At 52.4% G+C, this 13115-nt stretch overlaps 1 protein-coding gene across 2 annotated transcripts in view; it reads right to left on the reverse strand.

Moving 5' to 3' along the window:
• The window catches only part of cib2 (calcium and integrin binding family member 2), a 115467-nt gene that overhangs the window by 82743 nt on the left and 19609 nt on the right, over nt 1-13115 (reverse strand). Inside the window, exon 2 of one of the 2 annotated variants that reach the window (XM_038784455.1) lies at nt 8640-8674. The exons of the other annotated variant lie outside the window; for it this stretch is intronic. Coding sequence (XP_038640383.1) covers nt 8640-8674 — 35 coding nt within the window. The remainder of the gene's footprint in view (nt 1-8639; nt 8675-13115) is intronic. 2 annotated transcript variants of the gene reach the window in all.

Below are 13115 nucleotides of genomic sequence, written 5' to 3' on the forward strand. Positions count from 1 at the left end.
TAATTGAATGGCGGAGCAGGCTCGAGGGGCCAGATGGCCTACTCCTGCTCCTAGTTCTTATGTTCTTATGTTCTTATGTTCAGGGGGCGGTTAAGAATCAACCACCTCAACATTACAAATGCTTCAATAAAATGTGTTCTAAAAAAAATAGAATCAACCACCTTGCTGTGGATCTGGAGTCACATGTAGGCCAGGCCAGGCAAAAACAGCAGATTTCCATCTCTAAAGGGCATTAGTGAATCAGGAGGTTTTTTGCGCCAATTATATTCAGACACCCAATTCCAGATTTTCATTAAGATCAAATTTCACCATCTGCTGTGTTGGGATTCGAACCCAGGTCCCCAAAGCATTACCCTGGGTCTCTGGATTAATAGTCCAGTGAAAACACCACTGCGCCACTGCCGCCCCATTTGAAGACAATAAGAACAATGAGAGAAAAGGCTTGCAGTTATAGCACGACTGTCATGGCCTTTGCTTGTTTCAAAGTGCTTCACAGCCAATGAGTACAATCAAGTATAGAACATAGAACAGTACAGCACAGAACAGGCCCTTCGGCCCTCGATGTTGTGCCGAGCCATGATCACCCTACTCAAACCCACGTATCCACCCTATACCAGCAACCCAACAACCCCCCCCCCTTAACCTTATTTTTTTTAGGACACTACGGGCAATTTATAATGGCCAATCCACCTAACCCGCACATCTTTGGACTGTGAGAGGAAACCGGAGCACCCGGAGGAAACCCACGCACACACGGGGAGGACGTGCAGACTCCGGACAGACAGTGACCCAGCCGGGAATCGAACCTGGGACCCTGAAGCTGTGAAGCATTTATGCTAACCACCATGCTACCGTGCTGCCCACCTGAGTATCTTTCATTCATAACTCCAAAAACTGCACCTTTCCTAAACCTCACTGACCTTCAGCACAGGCAGGCAGTCTATGATTTTATGACGAGTCATAGATTCAGACAGGTCTACAGCACAAAAAAGGCCCGTCAGCCCATCGCATCTCCGCAGGTCAAAAACAACCACCTAACTGTCCTAAACCCATTTTCTAGCTCTTGGCCCATAGCCTTGTCTGCCTTGGTATCACAAACGCACATCAAAATACTTCTTCAACGTTATGAAGCCTCCACCGCCCTTTCAGGCAACGAGTTCCAGACTCCCAACTCCCTTTGGGTGAAAAGGCTTTTCCTCATATCCCCTCGAAGCCTCTTGTTTAGCACACTGGGCTAAATCGCTGGCTTTGAAAGCAGACCACGACATTCTGAGTTCATGTAAGAAACTATCGAAATACGGTTTTCTTATTTCCTTGCTGGAGCTCCCTTTGTGTAGAAAGAGGAACAGAGAGAGAGAGAAGGAGAGATGGAAAGAAAGAGAGAGAGAGAGACAAAGAAAGAATCAGGAGGGAAGGAGAAAAAAAGAGAAAGTGAAAGAGCGAATTAAAAAATGAGCGAAGGGGGGGGAGAGAGACAGGAAGAGACAGAGATGGAAAGAAAAAGAGGAAGATTATGCGAGAGAGAAAGAACGACTGAAAGAGAGAGAAACAGAGGAAGAGAGAGTTCAAAGGTAAAATTGAGTGATGGAGAGCTGGAAAGAGAAAAGTGAGGAGGTGACAAGTAGGTTAGACCAGGGAAACCCAGTGGATGTGGTCTATCTGGATTTCCAAAAGGCCTTTGATAAGGTGCCACACAGGAGGCTGCTGAGTAAGGTGAGGGCCCATGGTGTTCGAGGTGAGCTACTGGCATGGGTTGAGGATTGGCTGTCTGACAGAAGGCAGAGAGTTGGGATAAAAGGTTATTTTTCGGAATGGCAGCCGGTGACCAGCGGTGTCCCACAGGGTTCAGTGTTGGGGCCGCAGCTGTTCACCATATATATTAATGATCTGGATGAAGGGACTGGGGTCATTCTAGCGAAGTTTGCCGATGATACGAAGTTAGGTGGTCAGGCAGGTAGTGCTGAGGAAGTGGGGAGGCTGCAGAAGGATCTAGACAGTTTGGGAGAGTGGTGCAGGAAATGGCTGATGCAATTCAACGTGAGAAAATGTGAGGTCTTGCACTTTGGAAAAAAGAATCCAAGCATAGACTACTTTCTAAACGGTGAGAAAATTCATAAAGCCAAAGTACAAAGGGATCTGGGAGTGCAAGTCGAGGATTCCCTAAAGGTAAACATGCAGGTTGAATCTGTGATTAAGAAAGCGAATGCAATGTTGTCATTTATCTCAAGAGGGTTGGAATATAAAAGCAGCGATGTGCTACTGAGCCTTTATAAGGCTCTGGTTAGGCCCCATTTGGAGTACTGTGTCCAGTTTTGGGCCCCACATCTCAGGAAGGACATACTGGCACTGGAGCGTGTCCAGCGGAGATTCACACGGATGATCCCTGGAATGGCGGGTCTAACATATGATGAACGGCTGAGGATCCTGGGATTGTATTCATTGGAGTTTAGAAGGTTAAGGGGAGATCTAATAAAAACTTACAAGATAATACATGGCTTAGAAAGGGTGGACGCAAAGAAACTGTTTCCGTTAGGCGAGGAGACGAGGACCCGTGGGCACAGCCTTAGAATTAGAGGGGGTAAATTCAGAACAGAAATGCGGAGACATTTCTTCAGCCAGAGAGTGGTGGGCCTGTGGAATTCATTGCCGCGGAGTGCAGTGGAGGCCGGGACGCTAAATGGCTTCAAGGCAGAGATAGATAAATTCTTGATGTCGCGAGGAATCAAGGGCTACGGGGAGAATGCTGGTAGGTGGAGTTGAAATGCCCATCAGCCATGATTGAATAGCGGAGTGGACTCGATGGGCCGAATGGCCTTACATCCACTCCTATGTCTTATGGTCTTATGGAACCGCAGAGAGATAAGGAAAATGTCAATGGGCAGAGCTGAAATGATTGGGGTGTATCAGAGGGGGCCCATTGACCCTCTTTGGCAGCAATGATGCATTTCTGCCCCACACACTTTTACCAGTGTGAGTAACAACTCCACACAGGTTAAGCATTTCCGACATCCCACTCCAAGTCGTACCCGGCCAGTTGAGTGGTTGGTGCAAATCGTTTGATTGCAATTCGTCTGATTGAAATGCGGTCCCAGATTCGGCAGACATGAATGAGAAATAGCGAGTGTGAATTTGGGGCAATAATAAGCAATTTCATTGCTGTGACATTCCTCGCAAAAGTGCACGACTCCAAGAGATAACTTTGTGCAATAGATTACAGCACAAGGCAGAGACGATTTATGTGCCTGGCAGGCTGATTAACTTGGTGCGGGGCTCCAAACAGACAAATGCCTTACACATGTCTCACTGGCCAGAGAGTGTAGCTCCACTGAGAGAAGGAGGCAGAGCGGGTGCTCCACGGCTGCAGTGGGAACAAGTGGAGGTTCTATACTGAGGCCAGTGAACTGAGGGAGTGCCGCACTGTCAGAGGGTCAGTACTGAGGGAGAGCTGCACTGTCAGAGGGTCAGTACTGAGGGAGTGCCGCACTGTCAGAGGGTCAGTACTGAGGGAGTGCCGCACTGTCAGAGGGTCAATACTGAGGGAGTGCCGCACTGTCAGAGGGTCAGTACTGAGGGAGTGCCGCACTGTCAGAGGGTCAGTACTGAGGGAGTGCGGCACTGTCAGAGGGTCAGTACTGAGGGAGTGCCGCACTGTCAGAGGGTCAGTACTGAGGGAGTGCTGCACTGTCAGAGGGTCAGTACTGAGGGAGTGCCGCAGTATCAGAGGGTCAGTACTGAGGGAGCGCTGCACTGTCAGAGGGTCAGTACTGAGGGAGTGCTGCACTGTCAGAGGGTCAGTACTGAGGGAGTGCCGCACTGTCAGAGGGTCAGTACTGAGGGAGTGCCGCACTGTCAGAGGGTCAGTACTGAGGGAGTGCTGCATGTCAGAGGGTCAGTGCTGAGGGAGTGCTGCACTGTCAGAGCGTCAGTGCTGAGGGAGCGCCGCACTGTCAGAGGGTCAGTACTGAAGGAGTGCTGCACTGTCAGAGGGTCAGTACTGAGGGAGTGCTGCACTGAAAGAGTGTCAGTACTGAGGGAGTGCTGCACAGTCAGAGGGTCAGTACTGAGGGAGTGCTGCACAGTCAGAGGGTCAGTACTGGGGGAGTGCTGCACTGTTAGAATGTCAGTACTGAGGGAGGGCTGCACTGTTAGAATGTCAGTACTGAGGGAGTGCCGCACTGTCAGAGGGTCAGTACTGAGGGAGCGCCGCACTGTAAGAGGGTCAGTACTGAGGGAGTGCCGCATTTTCAAAGGGTCAGTACTGAGGGAGAGCTGCACTGTCAGAGGGTCAGTACTGAGGGAGTGCCGCACTGTCAGAGGGTCAGTACTGAGGGAGTGCCGCACTGTCAGAGGGTCAGTACTGAGGGAGTGCTGCACTGTCAGAGGGTCAGTACTGAGGGAGCGCCGCACTGTAAGAGGGTCAGTACTGAGGGAGTGCCGCATTTTCAGAGGGTCAGTACTGAGGGAGAGCTGCACTGTCAGAGGGTCAGTACTGAAGGAGTGCTGCACTGTCAGAGGGTCAGTACTGAGGGAGTGCTGCACTGAAAGAGTGTCAGTACTGAGGGAGTGCTGCACAGTCAGAGGGTCAGTACTGAGGGAGTGCTGCACAGTCAGAGGGTCAGTACTGGGGGAGTGCTGCACTGTTAGAATGTCAGTACTGAGGGAGGGCTGCACTGTTAGAATGTCAGTACTGAGGGAGTGCCGCACTGTCAGAGGGTCAGTACTGAGGGAGCGCCGCACTGTAAGAGGGTCAGTACTGAGGGAGTGCCGCAATTTCAGAGGGTCAGTACTGAGGGAGAGCTGCACTGTCAGAGGGTCAGTACTGTGGGAGTGCTGCACTGTCAGAGGGTCAGTACTGAGGGAGTGCCGCACTGTCAGAGGGTCAGTACTGAGGGAGTGCTGCACTGTCAGAGGGTCAGTACTGAGGGAGCGCCGCACTGTAAGAGGGTCAGTACTGAGGGAGTGCCGCATTTTCAGAGGGTCAGTACTGAGGGAGAGCTGCACTGTCAGAGGGTCAGTACTGAAGGAGTGCTGCACTGTAAGAGGGTCAGTACTGAGGGAGTGCTGCACTGAAAGAGTGTCAGTACTGAGGGAGTGCTGCACAGTCAGAGGGTCAGTACTGAGGGAGTGCTGCACAGTCAGAGGGTCAGTACTGGGGGAGTGCTGCACTGTTAGAATGTCAGTACTGAGGGAGTGCTGCACTGTCAGAGGGTCAGTACTGAGGGAGTGCTGCACTGTCAGAGGGTCAGTACTGAGGGAGTGCCGCACTGTCAGAGGGTCAGTACTGAGGGAGAGCTGCACTGTCAGAGGGTCAGTACTGAGGGAGTGCCACACTGTCAGAGGGTCAGTACTGAGGGAGCGCCGCACTGTAAGAGGGTCAGTACTGAGGGAGTGCCGCATTGTCAGAGGGTCAGTACTGAGGGAGAGCTGCACTGTTAGAGGGTCAGTACTGAAGGAGTGCTGCACTGTCAGAGGGTCAGTACTGAGGGAGCACCGCCCTGTCAGAGGGTCTGTACTGAGGGAGTGCCGCATTGTCAGAGGGTCAGTACTGAGGGAGTGCCGCACTGTCAGAGGGTCAGTACTGAGGGAGTGCTGCACTGTTAGAGGGTCAGTACTGAGGGAGTGCTGCAGCGTCAGGGGGTCAGTACTGAGGGAGTGCCGCACTGTCAGAGCGTCAGTACTGAGGGAGTGCCGCACTGTCAGAGGGTCAGTACTGAGGGAGAGCTGCACTGTCAGGGGGTCTGAACTGAGGGAGTGCCGCACTGTCAGAGGGTCAGTACTGAGGGAGCACCGCCCTGTCAGAGGGTCTGTACTGAGGGAGTGCCGCATTGTCAGAGGGTCAGTACTGAGGGAGTGCCGCACTGTCAGAGGGTCAGTACTGAGGGAGTGCTGCACTGTCAGAGGGTCAGTACTGAGGGAGTGCCGCACCGTCAGGGGGTCAGTGCTGAGGGAGTGCTGCACTGTCAGAGGGTCAGTGCTGAGGGAGCGCCGCGCTGTCAGAGGGTCAGTACTGAGGGAGTGCCGCACTGTCAGAGGGTCAGTACTGAGGGAGTGCTGCACTGTCAGAGGGTCAGTACTGAGGGAGTGCCGCACTGTCAGAGGGTCAGTACTGAGGGAGTGCCGCGCTGTCAGAGGGTCAGTACTGAGGGAGTGCTGCACTGTCAGAGGGTCAGTACTGAGGGAGCGCCGCACTGTAAGAGGGTCAGTACTGAGGGAGTGCCGCATTTTCAGAGGGTCAGTACTGAGGGAGAGCTGCACTGTCAGAGGGTCAGTACTGAAGGAGTGCTGCACTGTCAGAGGGTCAGTACTGAGGGAGTGCTGCACTGTCAGAGTGTCAGTACTGAGGGAGTGCTGCACAGTCAGAGGGTCAGTACTGGGGGAGTGCTGCACTGTTAGAATGTCAGTACTGAGGGAGTGCTGCACTGTTAGAATGTCAGTACTGAGGGAGTGCTGCACTGTTAGAGGGTCAGTACTGAGGGAGTGCTGCACTGTCAGAGGGTCAGTACTGAGGGAGTGCTGCATTGTCAGAGGGTCAGTACTGAGGGAGTGCCGCACTGTCAGAGGGTCAGTACTGAGGGAGTGCCGCACTGTCAGAGGGTCAGTACTGAGGGAGAGCTGCACTGTCAGAGGGTCAGTACTGAGGGAGTGCCACACTGTCAGAGGGTCAGTACTGAGGGAGTGCCGCATTGTCAGAGGGTCAGTACTGAGGGAGTGCCGCACTGTCAGAGGGTAAGTACTGAGGGAGTGCCGCGCTGTCAGAGGGTCAGTACTGAGGGAGTGCTGCACTGTCAGAGGGTCAATACTGAGGGAGTGCCGCATTGTCAGAGGGTCAGTACTGAGGGAGCGCCACACTTCAGAGGGTCAGTACTGAGGGAGTGCCGCACTGTCAGAGGGTCAGTACTGAGGGAGTGCCGCACTGTCAGAGGGTCAGTACTGAGGGAGTGCCGCGCTGTCAGAGGGTCAGTACTGAGGGAGTGCTGCACTGTCAGAGGGTCAATGCTGAGGGAGTGCCGCATTGTCAGAGGGTCAGTACTGAGGGAGCGCCACACTGTCAGAGGGTCAGTACTGAGGGAGTGCCGCACTGTCAGGGGGTCAGTACTGAGGGAGTGCCGCACTGTCAGAGGGACAGTACTGAGGGAGTGCTGCACTGTCAGAGGGTCAGTACTGAGGGAGTGCCGCACTGTCAGAGGGTCAGTACTGAGAGAGTGCCGCACTGTCAGAGGGTCAGTACTGAGGGAGTGCCACACTGTCAGAGGGTCAGTACTGAGGGAGTGCCGCACTGTCAGAGGTGCCATCTCTCAGGCGAGTGGTGGACCAAGGCTGCGTCTGCTTTTCCGATCCCGCGATACTATTCGAAGGAGAGGAGTGGGTTTTATCCCTGGTGCCCTGACCAATATTTAATCCTCAACTATATGATCATATATAATAGACATTTTTGTCACCAGTTGGCTTACATTAACACTGCAATGAAGGGTGGCACGGTGGCGCAGTGGTTAGCCCTGCTGCCTCACGGCGCTGAGGACCCAGGTTCGATCCCGGCCCTGGGTCCCCGTCCGTGTGGAGTTTGCACATTCTCCCCATGTTTGCGTGGGTTTCGACCCCACAACCCAAAGATGTGCAGGGTAGGTGGATTGGCCACGCTAAATTGCCCCTTAATTGGAAAAAATTAATTGGGTACTCTAAATTTAAAAAAAACCCGACTGTAATGAAGTTACTGTGAAAAGCCCCTAGTCGCCACATTCCAGCACCTGTTCGGGTACAGAGGGAGAATTCAGAATATCCAATTCACCTAACAGCACGTCTTTCGGGATTTGTGGGAGGAAACCGGAGCACCCGGAGGAAACCCACGCAGACGCAAGGAGAACATGCGTCTCACAGCGACCCAAGCCGGGAATCGAACCTGGGACCCTGGAGCTGTGAAGCAACAGTGCTAACCACTGTGCTACCGTGCCGCCCTGAGCATCGTGGAAACAGATTTTCTGGTCAGCTATCTCACTGCGGTTTGTGGGGCGTTAGCTTTGTACAAATTGACTCTCATATTAGAACGGTAACAACACCACAAATGTGGTTAGCGGATTGTCAAGCAATGATGTCCAGAAGTCATTAATTGGCTCGAGACATGCAAGTTCGTTCTTCCAATCAAGAGGAAGTTTGGATGAATCCAGTTCTTAAAAATGTCAGATCACATTATTATTTTCGTTCGTTTATGGGATGTGGGCATCACTGGTGGGGCCTGCATTTATTACCCATCCCTAATTGCCCTTGAACTGAGGGCATTTAAGAGTCAACCACATTGCTGTGGGTCTGGTGTCACATGTAGGCCAGACCAGGTAAGGACGGCAGATTTCCTTCCCTAAAGGGTCTGAGTGAACCGGATGGATTTTTACGTTTCACGGTCATTATTCAACTCTTAATTTTGATTGAGGTCACAATGTGACCCTCTGACATGGTGGCATCGAATCCAGGCACCAGAGCATTACCCTGGATTACCAGTCCAGTGACCATACCGCTGCCTCCCCTCCGCTGCCTATGGCTAATAGACAGATCCATTGACATCCATTCAATGCCAGACGGGGTGTATAACAGGCAGGAGATTCTGCGCAGCGGAGCCCCAAGCGTAACCCAGTGATGTTGTCACTCACCGAAGGATCTCTTTGCGAGTAAAAAACGTGCAGTCCTGAAAGAGAGAAAACAGCAATTGTTACTCCGCGTGCATGGGAGATGGTCGCCATGACAACCTATCACTGTACTGAGGGAATCCATGCCATGACAAAAGTTTTTCCCAAGGCACTCAACATCCACAGCCCTGCCCCAAATGACAAGTCTGTCCTTCAACCGTTAATAATTCAGGGGCGGAATTCTCCGACCCCCCCCCCCCAACCCCCCAACCCCCCCACCCCCCGCCGGGCCGGAGAATCAGCGCCACGCGAATCGCACCACGCCACCCCAACGCCGGGACGCAATTCTCCGTAGTACGGAGAATCGGCGCCATTGGCGCCGGCATGGTCGCCGCACGTCAATCCGGGTATGCGCCGACTCTCCGGCACAGGCCAGTGTGCCGATTCTCCGGCCCGAATGGGCCGAGCGGCAGTCAACAAAAAGCCAAGTCCCGCCGGCTTTCTAACATCCTCCGAGCTAGCGGGACCTCGGCATTGAAGGGCCCGGGGGGGGGGGACCAAGCAGACCAAGACAGGCCAGCAGCGCGGGTTCAATTCCCGTACCAGCTTCCCCGAACAGGCGACGGAATGTGGCGACTAGAGGCTTTTCACAGCAACTTCATTTGAAGCCTACTTGTGACAATATGCGATTTTCATTTCATTTCAATGTGACTGGGACTTGACGCAAACGTTTAAATTAAATAATCCTGTGTTTTTCCGAGACCGTTCCTTGGATTGGATTGGGACCTCTCCGTTGCTGGGATTGTCATATTAGATAAACATCGAAGGGGCAGCACGGTGGCACAGTGGTTAGCATTGCTGCCTCACGGCGCTGAGGACCTGGGTTCGTATCCCAGCCCTGGGTCACTGACCGTGTGGAGTTTGCACGTTCTCCCCGTGCCTGCGTGGGTTTCACCCCCACAACCCAAAGATGTGTAGGATAGGTGGATTGGCCACGCTAAACTGCCCCTTAATAAAAAAAAAATTTTTTGGCAGACCATCCTTTCCTGGGACAGCCACACCTCGCTCCCCCCCCCCCCCCCCGTCAAAAATCACGCCATCTTGATCAACAAAACCCCCACTCGTGGGGCATGATTGTACTTTCTCCCCGCCAACAGGTTAGTAGGCCAGGGTGAGGGGGGATGGGGAGGTATTGCGGGGAGGTGCTGCAGGGGGGTGCTGGGGGAGTGGGCGAGGGGAGGGGTGCTGGTGGGAGGGTGCGGGTGGGGGAAAAGGGGGCTGTTGGGGCTGGCGGCAAGGTTGAGTGCAAAATTTCTCGGAAGGCCTTCCTGCTGGGTATCCGCCTATCCTAACCTCTCCATAATTTTACACTTGGACAGGTAAGGCCTACACCCCAATTGAGGCCCTCAAGCGGCCAATTTGTTGACCCCTTGAAGGGCCATTTTCCGCCCGTCCTCAATGTTTAAGCCATCGGGAGGAGCTCTGGGATGGGGGACGCGGTGGGGAGGCGGGGAAGCTCGAAACCAGGTAGCAGCCTGGAGACTCTAGGCCAGGGGTGGGCAAACTACGGCCCGCGGGCCGCATGCGGCCCTCCAGAGGTCTTTATGCGGCCCACCAAGATCAAGTCTTTTTTTTAATGTTTTTTTAAAATTAAGGTTAATGGGGTGGGGGGGGGGGGGGGCTGTTGGGTTACTGGTATCGGGTGGATACGTTGACTTGAGTAGGGTGATCATTGCTCGGCACAACATGTGTTTCATGTGAAGTTTCTACTTTAAAATATTAATTAATAAAAATTAATTGCTTTTTTTTTCTTTAAAAACCTTTTATTTTGGCTATTTTAAATATTAATTATTTTACTTAATATACTATGCGGCCCTTTAAAATTGTGAATTTTTGAATGTGGCCCTTGCACAAAAAAGTTTGCCCACCCCTGCTCTAGGCCAATCCCGAAGGATTGGCAGCCTCACTGTAGAGGCAACCTTTCAGGAAAAAGCACAGTTGAACTTTGAGGCCCTTGTTCCCTTCTGGTCACATTTGCATTTGCATTTTTAGCACATACAGATTAACAATCCGATTCTGGTTTAAAATACTTTCAAACTGGGAGATAACACAGCCAGAATAAGAATTAAAACCCGGCGAATCTCGAACCAAATAATTAAAAGGGACAGCGCCAATAATGCGGACGGTAAAAACGCCAGCCTGTTTGCTTGAGTAAGCCATGTTCAATATAATATCACAAAGGAAGTTTGCTAATGTTCTTATAAGTGTAAAGAAATTTGTCCAAAACATTTACTGTCTGGGGACCGATATTGGCGAAGGTTTGACGGGCGACTCTGATATTGCACGGGGTGAAATGTGAAACCGATGGTTGAGCACTTCAATTAAGAAGACTGAAGTCAATCTAGACCTAGGGCAGGATTATTTAAGATGTCTAGTGTTTCAAGATGATCTCTTACACCTGACTCCCTTTAATTATTAACCTTCTCCACGACCCCTTATGCGCTCTTCCATTCCCCAGCTAGTCATCAGATTGTGTTACTCCAGTTGCCTGGCAGTAATAATGGTGACTGGAGCTGAAACAAGAGCCAGATTCAATTTAACGTTCAATTACTGGTGTAAACGGCTGCGAGCCACGGAACATCCCCGCCCTTCTCTCTCTATTTACAAGGTAGAACTTTCAGAGTTTACTTCCCAAAAAGCGACGCACTTTCAGAAATGTGAAATGAAAAGAAATTTGCTTATTGTCACGAGTAGGCTTCAATGAAGTTGCTGTGAAAAGCCCCTAGTCGCCACATTCCGGCGCCTGTTCGGGGAGGCTGGTACGGGAATTGAACCCGTGCTGCTGGCCTGCCTTGGTCTGCTTTAAAAGCCAGCGATCTAGCTCAGTGTGCTAAACCAGCCCCAAATGTGGCCTGTGTCGTGGGTTCAGTCCTTCTGCAGGGTTTTACACTCCCTCGTCAGCAGGTTTGTAGGTTTGGGGTGGTGGGAGCCATAGGATTTCTCGGATGGCCTTTATCACTGGGTTCCTGCCTGCTCCAACCTCTTCGCAACTTCATACTAGGACAGGCGTGGTCTGGTCCTGGATGGGGTCACCCCTACTCCACGGCCCATCTCCCGCTCACCCCCCCATCACTCCCTGCTGCCCACCAGGCCTGGCAGAGCATCCTCCCCTCCATGCCCCGCCAGCAGCAGCCCACGCTCATGCCTCTGCAAGTCCGACCTCCTCTCTTTCCCTCATCAGCCATGGTACCCCTTCCCGATTTTCAAAACCATAAGCGAAACCCGTCGTTGGTAATTCCCATCCCCCCCCCCCCCCCCCCCCCCCCCCCGAGCATCGCGGAGACCCTGGAGAATAAGAATAATCTTTATTATTGTCACAAGTAGGCTTACATTAACACTGCGATGAAGTTACTGTGAAAAGCCCCTAGTCGCCACATTCCGGCTCCTGTTCGGGTAGACAGAGGGAGAATTCAGAATGTCCAATTCACCTAACAAGCACGTCTTTCGGGCACCTGGAGGAAACCCACGCAGTCACGGGGAGAACATGCAGACTCCGCACAGACAGTGACCCAAGCTGGGAATCAAACCTGGGACCCTGGTGCTGTGAAGAAACAGTGCTACCCACTGTGCTACCGTGCCACACTACCGTACCAGGTCAGGTACGCTAATGATATGTGGACAGCATTTAGAACAAAGAAGAATACAGCGCAGGAACAGGCCCTTCGGCCCTCCAAGCCTGTACCGGTCATGATATCACCCTTGGCCAAATCCCTCAGCCCTTCCTTGTGCCGTATCCCTCTATACCCATCCTATCAATGTGTTTGTTGAGATGCCTTTTGGACGCTGTTAATGTATCTGCTTCCACAACCTCCCCAGGCAACGCGTTCCAGGCACTCACCACCCTCTGTGTAAAAGACCTGCCTCGCACGTCTCCTCTAAACTTTGCCCTGTTGACCTTAAACCTATGCCCCCTGGTGACTGACCCCTCCGCCCTGGGAAAGAGTGCCTGCACATCCAATCTATCCATGCCCCTCATAACCTTGTAGCCATTTACTGTACGTGTGGAGTAGAACACATTGACACCGCTGTCGAGGTACCAGAGCAGGGCATTCGGATGCCTGCCGTGATTTTTTTAAATTATAAATTTAGAGTACCCAATTCTTCGTTTTCCAATTAAGGGGCAATTTAGCCTGGCCAATCTACCTACTCTGCACATCTTTGGGTTTATGGGGGCGAAACCCACGCAGACACGGGGAGAATGTGCAAACTCCACACGGACAGTGACCCAGAGCCGGGATCGAACCTGGGACCTCGGCGCCATGAGGCAGCAGTGCTAACCACTGCGCCACCGTGCCGGACACCCGCCGTGATTTTGGCTTCACCACCGATACTATGCCTAATCGCCCCTCCCTACTTCGACGTTGGCCGACAGAGAACCCCGCCCAGTTTGAGATCTTTCTTTAGGAAATGTGTATTGCATTTGGAAAATCATCGGAGTGT

This window comes from Scyliorhinus canicula, chromosome 24, assembly GCF_902713615.1.
Source record: "Scyliorhinus canicula chromosome 24, sScyCan1.1, whole genome shotgun sequence".
In the NCBI taxonomy this organism is placed as follows: Eukaryota; Metazoa; Chordata; class Chondrichthyes; order Carcharhiniformes; family Scyliorhinidae; genus Scyliorhinus; species Scyliorhinus canicula.